At 38.7% G+C, this 11,376-nt stretch overlaps 1 protein-coding gene across 1 annotated transcript; it reads right to left on the reverse strand.

Moving 5' to 3' along the window:
• Positions 1 to 386: 386 nt before the first annotated feature.
• On the reverse strand, positions 387 to 5,954 carry LOC127352926 (zona pellucida sperm-binding protein 3-like). The gene is made up of 9 exons (XM_051381816.1): positions 5,808 to 5,954; positions 4,350 to 4,657; positions 3,837 to 3,955; positions 3,606 to 3,709; positions 2,920 to 3,097; positions 2,493 to 2,610; positions 2,246 to 2,328; positions 1,641 to 1,729; positions 387 to 1,470 (listed from the first exon to the last, which is right to left on the reverse strand). Exons 1-9 carry the CDS (start codon positions 5,941 to 5,943, stop codon positions 1,406 to 1,408), a joined length of 1,200 nt encoding a protein of 399 aa, XP_051237776.1. The 5' UTR covers positions 5,944 to 5,954; the 3' UTR covers positions 387 to 1,405.
• Between the last annotated feature and the right edge of the window lie 5,422 nt (positions 5,955 to 11,376).

Below are 11,376 nucleotides of genomic sequence, written 5' to 3' on the forward strand. Positions count from 1 at the left end.
GAAGGATCTCTGTCTGCTATGATTTTAGAGAAATGATTCATTTTTGATTTATAGTGATACAAAATTCATTGACATTAACATCAAAACAGAATCTGAATAAAGTGAACTAAACATAACAAAGACAAAGTTTCTTTCTTAAACTCTGAGTTTTATCCAGAAGAATCTGTAATTAAAACAGATGAGCATAACGGTGGAACTACCTATTGATCACGCACAGATCTATAAACTAATTATCGTCTTACACCACAGATTGGTTTTCTGGATAACTGGAGATATAGTGAAGTCAGTTGAGAAGTCGCAAGCCCCTGAACTCTGCAGCAAAGAGGATGCGAGCAATCCATGGATGTATGAAGAGAAGTGGATGCAGCGCTCTGTTCATTCCGCATTAAGCCGAAAAAGCCATTTCTCGCTGCAAAGGAATTATCTGGATAAATGCATATGCACTACAGACCTCCAATTTAGCACTCTGTTAACTTGAATGATAAAATGATTGAATTGGGCGGCTCTTAGAGTTTTCAAATGTAATTGGACTCAATGGATCAAACTGAGTATTTTGCAGGGTTGAGACATCCACAAATTTACAGCCACTTCCTTTCCAATGGAACATTATGGAGGAAAGCCTTATTGCGCAGTGTGTATCATTTGACAGATGCCATTGCTCTAATTACACGGTTTTGTCACTATGTCAAATTGGCTTCAAAACCTGGAGGTTTGGAGCAATCAAGGAGGCTAACATGCTAATAGCACAAAAACGGGGTCATCCCTATGTTCCCCGCTAAGGTTAGGGTTCGGGTTCCCCAGTCCCATACAAAGCGGGGAACATAGGACCCGGGGGAACATAGGTACGCTCCCCACAAAAACAATGTTGCATGAATGACAATGACATTTTTTCCCCGAGCTAAATGCCAACTTGTTTCTGTCTCGTCTCCATTAAGAGTTGCACATGCACAGTACAGGCAGCGACAAGCCCATTTGCTTCCTCATTTGTGCTCCATTAGCCCATTGTTTTCCTTATCTCTGCTACATTAGCATGTCATGCAGGTTTTTGTTTTCTAGCCAGCTTTCTCACTTCTGTGTTGGGCCACTTGTCATGCAAAATCCATATAAAACTGAATGGGGGAAAAAAATAAAATACCCTCCAAAAATACTCAGTTGAACTTGTTTTATGGTCACAGCACCATAGATTCATTATTCATTAAGTTAAAAATCATTTAAAGTTTCATTTAAAGTTAAAAAAAACTTTTCTGCAACGTGGACCAACAGCATTGTCAGCAATTTAGAAACTCAGTTGTACTGTGTGTCTTCTGATTTAACCACAGCACCATGGAATAACCACAACATGAATCCATTTTTCATAAGGATATAAGAGTTTAAGTCATTTAATTTTAAAGTTTGGATTTTGTTTTCACCGGAGAGGTCTGTCCTTCACTATGATTGGTCCAACAGCCATTTCCTGTTCCCACTGAGCACCTGCAACACAGAAACAACCCCTTAATGTTAATAAATTAACTTACATGTGCCCCTCCTGCTGCATGTTGAAGTGTCCTTGAGCAAGATACTGAACCCCCTGATCCTACACACTGGTCTTTTAAAGATCTGATTGCTTCTTCCACCACTGGGTTTTGGAGTGCACCACATACCTGTTCCTGTCAGGTGACTCTGGCTTCCCGTCCCACAGTCTGTATCACAGCAGGTACAGACTTCATGGCTGCCGCTGGCCTCCCTCCACCTGTCAATCAAAAGCTCCAACTTTTACAGATACAAACTCCAAGAAAAAAGGCTTTCAGATTCTTTCATCTTTTGACATACTGTAGATTACACATACGTCAGTGTAGTGGCGGCCAAGCATTTACATTTTAACTCCGAAAATGTATATTATCACTTTATTTCTGACGACTGTTTAATATCAAAGTAGGTGCCGAAATTAAAACTGTACAGTTTTCAAACTTTGGATCGATATTCTCCATCCACCATGTCTGACAAAACAAAATCAGTGGAATATGAAATAGTTGTCCTTAATATTGATAATATAAAACATGTCTGACTCCAAATAGTCTCACCAACACCGCACAGAATATTTAAAAACATTTAAATCTGCACTCTGTCTTGCTTTGTAGCATTTCTGCACTGAAACACAAGCAATTATAAATCCAAAATCCAATTAATTAAACCCACAGAAAATGATGGCGTCTGTAGTGTTTGCAGCAGATTTCGTGAAGGAAGTTGAAGTGTTTGTGTGTCTCACCCATTGGAAAATGAACAGGCCTTGCTGGTGGCATCAACAGCTGCAGGAGCTGCTGTGGCTCTCAAATGACAGGTGATGTAGATCTAAAAGAGAAACAAAGACTCATTTCAGTTTGTACTAATAGAAATGAAGTTAAAACAGCTAGAAGGGAGGAAACCAGAAAATTAGAAATGATAACGCCAGTTAATTTTCAGTCAGCAGTAGATAAACAATAACAAAACAAGTGAGCAGCATTTTTGATTGTCACCATGCCGCTGTGGTCCTGCTGGAACCTGAACGCCTCCACCTCAAACTGCAGTCTGTCGTCCTGAGACCGAGGAAGGAACTGAGAGTTTGAGTCTGTCAGCTGACTGTCAAACAGACACCTGAACACAACACAGAGGACCATCAGACGGACAACTGACCCCAAAAAGATTACAATGTGTGGGAGGCCAGGCTATGTATGAATAATGCATGTATAAATAAATATAGGCTACATATGCCCAAGGGACAAACATTAACAAAAAGAAAACTAAAATAAAAATATTGATCCACCCAGATATGTTAAAGTCTTGATCACATCCCTTTCTCCATAAGTCAAAACTCACAAACTAGTTGTGATGTCACAAAATCACACTCATACATAGGTTTAACTGAAATTTAAAAAGGTGAGCATTTAATTACAGTCAACTGACCCGTTGTTTCCCAGGAAGGTATATCGAGGGACGGTGTCAACGTTTGGGACCGTGGTGGCCACACAGCTGTCCACCATCACTCTGAGAGGGATGTGATAAAACTGTTTGACCGAAACTTCAAACTTCATCACATCTCCCAGCAGGAACTGAGCGGATGGACGAGAGAACTGCCAATCATCTGAGAGTCATGGGACAAAAAGAAAAAGTGACGAACATTGGAGGAGATACTAACCTTTACAACATGTCAAATCCTGTGGAAATACTGTAGGCGAACTTTTTTTTTTTTTTTTTTTTGTTATGTGTACTTCTTTTCATATTTAAGAACTATAGTTAACAGTAAATGGACCACTTAAAGCAATTGTATACTACTAGTTACTGTTCAAATTAAGGATTTTACAAGATGTGATCCCTTTACAGATTAAGCCACCAAAAGTATATGAAGCAGTTCAAATTAGCTCTGCCTTGATCAACAACATCAAAAAAGGACCAATTACATAATAATATATCTAGAATAATGATCCAATATTACATTAGAACAACAATGACAGTAGCTACTCTGCATTATACTTTTACTTTACTGCTGATTTTATGCTGATGGACCTGGTCTCACTCCCAAGTCATCAAATATTGCAGCCCGTCTGCTTCAGACCAACTTTATCATTTATGAAGTTGGAGCAGACACCCACCAGTCATGAGTCTGAAGGAGAAGTAGAGACTTTCCTCTGAAGCTTTGGTGGCACTGAATGGAGTCCAGGTTGGCACCAACTGCCTGCTGCTCACATCATGCTTCCTAGAAACAAACAGCAAAATCGAAAAATAAAAAAGGCAAAATAACCAATAATCAATGGAACAGAAACTAAAATGCCAAACTCAAGACGAAACCAAAGTTCTTCAGGTTCAGTTTTATAAAATCTGACCTTGGGTAGTGACACTCGATGTTGACTGTGACGTCTCTGGTTCGGACGATTTGACTGTCTCCTAGAGGACTGGGAGTGTAGAGCAGCGTGAAGGCATAGATGAACGAGTCCTCAGACATCTGAAACACAGTTTACAGGACACCTTGAATGTCAAGTGTGAAGACAAGTTAAAGTTCCATCAAATCAAATTACCAACGGTAAAAGTGTCTCTGTTTGTGAACCCATAGAAAACCAGCAACTGTGCAGACTTTTAGAAAAGCACATGTTTCTAAACCCACATTACAAAGTACTTGACACAAGTCAACAACTTCATAACAAGCAGATCATAAGATACAGTAGTAAGCATATTTTCAGAAATTACTAAACTGTAATCTGAAAGTTTACTGATATGAAAACTTGGATACTCAAAATCAGTCTGATTTCAGAGTCCACTCATGGTCATTTGAGCAATTACGTTCTTGTACAAAAATGCAACTGACCAGCTTGAGTCAACCATTATTGTAAAACCCTCACCAGCAACTGGCTGCCACATCCATGCAGCTCTGACTCAAAGACCAGTGCCTGAGCTTCGGGATCTTCCGCTGTGGCAGGACATCCTCCCAGCGTGACGTCTGCAGTCTGCACAGGTTTGCCGATCCCCAGCAGGTCTTTCTTGGCCTCCACCCGAACGGAACTCTCCCCGCAGACGACGCTGACGCTGTCAGCTGCTGTTGGTACTTTCAGCTTAAAGTCTGGAGGGAACAGAGGCGCCTCTTCAGCCGGTGGAGCCGGGTATCTCCAAGACAATGGTTCAGTGAAAGACTGCTTCTCCTGGAGGACATCTGTGAAGGAAGGGCTGATATTATCCATCACTGTGATTTGTTGTTTAATTCACAAGTATGACAGTAAAAGCTGATTCTCAACCTTGGAATCTGACTGTCACAGGGGGCAATAATGAGCCCATTACAGTTTGGTACAGCCAAATTCATCATGAGTGCCTAAAGTTTGCTCATAATTGACTTAGATCTGTTTTTCATAACAGCATAAATCACATGGAATCCAATCTTTGCAATTCTGAATTGGGCCACAATAATCAGATACAGGTCGGATATTTTACAATGCAACCTCAGTGTAACCAGTCACATCAGAATTTATGTGACATTTATGTCTCTAAATTTCTATTCATCATGCACATCACTTCAAGACTGTGACCTGTTCATACTGGAATCTGATATAGACTACATTTAAAAAAAAACAATGTGATCCAAACAAACAAAATATATAAAACCCGATCTGAACAAGGCTTGCATTGTGAACGTAGCAAAAGTACATTTACTCATGTACTGTACTCAAGTACGCCTACATATCTGAGGTACTTGTACTTGAGTCTTTTCATGCCTCCACTTCAATGCTACATCTCAGGAGGGAAATATTATACTTTTTAGGTTGCAACAATTATCTGAAATTTTAGTCACTTTACACATGTGGATTTTTGCAAGGGAAAATAAACGTTTGTGTTTCGTTATACATTAGCTACCCAACGGTTTAAGTACACCTGGAATGATTGGTTGATCAAATCAATTACTTGTTGCACTTGTTAGAAAATGTGCAACTATTTTAAGTAATTTTTCATACAAATACATTTCATAGCTCCAGATTTACAACTAAATATTTGCTGCTTTTTCCTTTTAATTATTTTAATTTATTTTTAGTAATTCTGAGGTTTGGACTGTTGGTTGGACAAAACAAACATTGTGACGGTGTCACTTTGGGTAGTGGGTATTGATGACTACATTTCTCACATATTTTCAGAATAGTAAACAAACAATGGAGAATCAGCAGATTAATCCATAAAAATATTTATAAAAATGTCTACAAATAAATAAACAACATGAATCAGTAACAACAGTTGACATTCTGTATTCCAGAGAGAGAATTTTATGCCATTAACTGAACGAAAAGGTCTGGGGACTTTTAGTGGATCAAGTCTACCTGCTGGTTCCTGGACTGCAAGCTGGTCTGGTCCCTGGTCTCCAAACCTGCCGGCTGCAGGCTGCATGTGCCAGTTTAAATCCTGAACTGCTGCTGAAGCGACACAGAGCAGGCAGAAAATGATTGACAGCTTCATGCTGAGTTTATTCTGTGTTTCCTCTGTTTGAAACAGACTCACCTGTGCAGCAGGTGGTTTTGTAGAGCTGAAGTTTGGCTCCGCCCACCATCTGATTGACCTGATGGTTCTCCAGCTGCACCTCGTTCTCCTGCACCAACCTGCTGAGACTCTACTGAGCTTCATTTTAACACTCTGAACTTTAAATTGTTTTCTCTAAATATCAACTCTCATATATGCAACTGAGCAGGACGTTTATTCCCCACCTCAGGAACACATTTCTGTGATAAAATAAGTGTCTTATACAGTGGTGGATGAAGTATTCGGGTCCTTTGCCTAGGTAAAGGTACTAATGCTATACTGAAAAAGTACTGTGTTAGAAGTAAAAGTCCTGCATGTAACTGTGACTTCAGTAAAAGTATCTAAGTATAGTCAGGAAAATGCATTTTACTGTTGTAGTTGGTTGATGTGGAGCTCATTTTCAAGTATTTTTTATTTTTATAGGAAATAATGATTATTTTCATTCTGTATGAATCTTCTGATTGATTGATTGGTTTGTGAAAAATCTGAAAATAGTGAGAAATGCCATCACAATTACCCAGAGCCCAAAGTGACACCGTCACAATGTTTGTTTTGTCCAACCAATAGTATAAACCTCAATATTATAAATTATAATTATAATTAATATACATTACTATTTTTACAGTACACAATTTTACAATTCTGTATTGTTTCCCTTTTATTAAAACATTTTTTATGATCTTGGAATGACTACATGTTGTATGTTGTAAGTATAATGAAAATAAAGCCCAGTTGAACTGAGAAGAAGTGAAAACCAATAAATAGCTGATAAAGAAAACAACCATGTGAATATTTATTTACATACATTTATTTTAACCCGAAAAATAGTACATCAAAAGTTTATTGCAAACAAAGGTCAACAGAACAGAAAGTGGCGATGCTGCTGTTCCTGGCTGCAATGTGAGAGAGCGAGTGGGTGGACAGACAGGAGGGAGGCAGATCAAAGCTGTGGCACTGATGCTCCATCCTGACTTATCCTGGATCAGCTCGGCTCAGTATCTAAGACTGGTACTCTGGGTCACATAACACAGGAAAGTCCAAATCTTGTGTGTGTTTGTTTTGTGTTTATTTGCTCGCACTTTATTATCAGTGGTACTGGAGAGCACCTCAATGTTCCATGTCTTATTAAAGTTTTTGCCTCTCATTCACCCATTCACTCCACACGCACACGCACCGTGGCATAAAGCTACTATGCAAGGTGCTGGCCTGACCACTGGGAGCAATTGCCCAAGGACACTTGCAGATCAAACCGTCAACCCTGAGATCAGTGGACGACCCTCTCTATCTCCTGAACCACAGCCAGCCCTTATTCTGCCTGGATGTCAAACTTCCACTATAATGAATGATAAAGTTGTTTGGTAATCTACAGAAACAGAGTGAATTTGGATTTAAGTGCAGTGGTTTTAAATCTCAATAGATTCACTAGTTTTATCGAGAGATTTCAACTGTTGATCGCTGTCTTCCTCAGTCGATGGGGTTTGTAGGCGTCATCACGTGGCCTTGGTCTCTGGTGTCTGATGTGAATGTCCTCCTTGATCTTTCTCTGGCTTCCACTGAAACAGAATTTACATTTAAAGGAAGGTTTTACTTGTCGCTGTCGCCAAGTGTTTGCTCACGGAGGGAACTGTTGGGTCTGTAAATAATTTTCTAAGGAGTACGGTCTAGACTAGGCAAAGTGACTTTTAATTTCTTTTTTTGTTAAAATTTTGATTTAGCACTATACAAATAACATTTAATTGAACTGAATATACAGTATAGCCATATAAGATATTTTTGTAGGTCTATGTAGTGTGCGTGTGTGTGTGACTAATTAAGGTCCTGATGGAGTTCATTCTGTTAAAAATTGTTTATGAATCATTAGAGGCAGAAAAACATGCTCTCCCCCGGTGTCCTCCATATAAATAATTAGTCCAGCCAAGGTCACACTAACACTAATGCTAACACTAACACACACACAGACACACACACTCTGGTTTCCTGGTAATGGATCCTGAGAGGGAAGAGATAAAGAGAGAGAGCAGTGAAAAATGAAGACGAGGAGGGGAAATGTGAAGATGTATGAATGTAAGTTATAAAAAAATCTAACTTTTTAATGCTTTTAATTTGTAATAAATATATCATTAGTATCCAAAACATGTAAGTGACATACCGTATGTGACATGGATGTATATCTCATGTTTATGTTAATTAAATATCCAGCCAGCTTTTGGATTCAAACCTGACAGCTTACTTCCACCATATGTGCATGTATTTGAAAACGGCATCAAATTGTCCCATGTTTTATAATTAAATAAAGACATGGATGATTATTAGTAGTAATTATTATCTTTACCTCTGTGAAATAGAAAACATATCTTTGATACTGCAAGTTGAGAATGACATATTATGACAAATACCGTTACCTGTGGGCTACAGTAGTTCATATTGTTCTAATATTACACTTTTTGTTCTTTTTAGATGTAAACATATATTCAAATGTTAGATATATGTTCATATAGGTAAACATTTACAAAAGTCCCACTTTCTTTGTGTGTCAATCTTTAATAAGATGGATCACTATGTGCTGTGGTGCACAGTTTGTTTAACTTTATATTTAAAACCTGGAAAAGAATGTGAGATTTTTTTGTCATTATTGTTGCAGATAACAGTATTATTGTTTAGTAGCATTGTTTGAATATTTATAGGAGAGGATTTGACCACCAGGATACCACAGTATATTTGTGAATATTTTGAGTGTGTGTTAACATTAGTGTTAGCTCTCCCTCCATTCATTTCCTGTACAAACTGCAGCAGCCTCCTGGGGCTGTTAGCTGCTCACCTTCACTGATATTAATGAGCTCTTTCTGCTCATTTCCTTTATTTATTAACCGCTAAAAGCCAGAGGAAAGAGGTGTGTGTGTGTGTGTGTGTGTGTGTGTGTGTGTGTGTGTGTGTGTGTGTGTGTGTGTGTGTGTGTGTAAAGGGTTCAGTCGTTTAAGTTTAATGTCGTGTTATTTTTACGCAGACGTGGCTGTTTTCTTTCTGTTTTTTTTTTTTTTGTTTCTGGAAAACGAAGCAGTTTGTTAATGATGATGATGGCAGCAAGTTTTTGGGACGACCTTGATGAAGGAGCAGAGAGTTTTTAGACGACAAAACTCTGCTGTGATGGAACTGGTCACAGGCAAAAGGACAAAGATATAATAAAAATAATAATAATAATGGTAATAATGCTCTATTTATTTTTACACGAATGGATGCAATAGTGTTATTTATGAAAATGTTAAAAATATACATAAAAAGACAGATGGAATATAAAAACCCAATAAAAAACAAAGATGTTTAAAAAGATAAATATATAAATATCACACTACTTGTTACAATTCTTTTGCATTACTCCGCACCATTACCTGAAATCACGTCATATGAACTGCACTTAACAAGCCAAACACGAACAAACTCACTAGGGTTGTCGGCTCACCAAACTATGGCTTTATAGTAGACCACTTGTGGTTATCAATGTACACAGCAAATTCAGGCATAAAAGTAGTGATTACACTTCCTGAGGACGAGTCTCTCAAATGGCTGAAGAGCCTCTCCTCTCTCCACGGACTCACTAGACAGCATCACTGTGTTTCATTTCATGGATACTGTAAGGAAACGTTTCAGGATCTCTCTGACCACGACTTCAAATATTCAATGATTTCAGTGTCGGAGTTGAAGGAAGTTACATTAAGTGTTACTGACAAATATAATGTTATTACATTATTATATTACATTGTAATGCATTACAGCCAACACTGGTTATTAGTGCAAATGTTAGCATGCTACCATACTAAACTAGGATGGTGAACATGAAGAAGAATAAGATCAGAATGTTAGCTTTGTCATACTGAGGATGTTAGCAGGCTGATGTTAGTGTTAAGCTCAAAGGACAGCTGTGCCTTAGGACAGCCTCACAGAGCTGCTAGCAGGAGATTTTTTTGTGTGTGCCATTCTTGACCAAATAAAATCCAAATTTTTGACTTCAAAATCTCCCCTCAAGAACGCCTGGAGCTGGAGTACAAAGACACAGACAGGCTTTTATTTTTATACTTTGTACTGTGTATTTGTGCCTGTACAGTTTCTTTGTGGAGGTAGGTGCTCGGACAGACGAGGTCAGAGGTCATCAGAAGACAAGCGAGTGCTGCTGTGGAATCTGCTGAACAACGCACTTCCTGTTTGATCTCTGACCTCAACCATCCATCCCATAATCACATTCCTGCTCCCTCCTCCTCTGTTCTCTGACTCCTACAGTCACACTGAATCAGAGAAACTGGCTGGTGTGAGTCTGGTTTTATGAATAAAGAATCATTATTTCCCATGCAACGCTAAAGTAAATCTTTAAATCAAAATAAACAGCAGCAGGAACAGTTTGTCATATAAAGTGCGGAAAGACTGACTGTGACATAACTTGGTCCTCTGAACACAATCAGAGTTCTTATTTGTGAATCTTAGATGAACTCATCTTGAAAACAGTGTGCTCTTATTTTAAAATGAAGGTCAATTACATCATGATCTCTTTTTTTATTTATTTACTTATTGTTTATCTTATTGTCTCAAATAACTAATACATTTTTTGTCGATAAAATATAAAAATGCCTGTTATAATTTCCAGCAGCCCAATGATCTATTTAGATAGCTTGTTCAGTTTATTAAGGTATATAACAAAGAAGCCATTCAAATCTTCACATTTGAGAAGCTGAAACAAGCTGAATGTTTGGCATTTTTGCTTGGAAGTTTACTAAAACAATAGACCTTTTTGACATGAAATAGTAGGGGAATCACACGTGTTACCAATGGTACTAATTAAGGTTCTGTTCCACTTAGTGTAGCAGAGCCTTTCCAGTGAGCCAACACGCACAACAGCAGCACCCTGACTCTGTTTGACCTGAATGGAACTGAACCTTAATTAGTATCATCAGTCTGCAAACTGTTGCTGTTGTTCTATAATTGATCATATTGGCTTCAGCGAAGGGCCACAGGCAGGACTCAAACTCATGGCCTCTAGGTGTACTCCAGTTGTACAAGGTGAGCTACCAGGGCGCCCCATGTTTGAAATCTAAACGGTTAATTTCTCACTTGCTGAACATCTGCATGACTCATCATCATCATCACCATCATCTTGATGTCTCATCAAACCAGAAACCCCATGAGCTGCTTTGCCCGAAACTTCCTGCTGACAGGCAGATGTTCCTGTCTGAAAGCTTTCCAGCATTAGATCTTTTCTGTAAGATCCTCAGTTCTGCAGCGTGGCCGAGGGTGGAGCAGAACACAGACAGTCTGACATGAGAGCAGCTCAGGATAAGCAGATGGAAGGAGACAGGAGGTCCAGGAGGAGCAGAAGAAGAAGAGCGG

Source organism: Dicentrarchus labrax, unplaced genomic scaffold, assembly GCF_905237075.1.
Source record: "Dicentrarchus labrax unplaced genomic scaffold, dlabrax2021, whole genome shotgun sequence".
In the NCBI taxonomy this organism is placed as follows: domain Eukaryota; kingdom Metazoa; phylum Chordata; class Actinopteri; family Moronidae; genus Dicentrarchus; species Dicentrarchus labrax.

What these genes read in the sequence shown, in the direction of transcription:
- LOC127352926 (XM_051381816.1), bottom strand. Translation starts at nt 5,943, where the DNA reads ATGAAGCTGTCAATCATTTTCTGCCTGCTCTGTGTCGCTTCAGCAGCA. An exon ending in TGCAGTCCAGGAACCAGCAG is followed by an intron (nt 4,658 to 5,807) that starts GTAGACTTGATC and finishes CTTCCTTCACAG; the next exon opens with ATGTCCTCCAGGAGAAGCAG. An exon ending in AGCAGGACCACAGCGGCATG is followed by an intron (nt 2,329 to 2,492) that starts GTGACAATCAAA and finishes TTTCTCTTTTAG; the next exon opens with ATCTACATCACCTGTCATTT.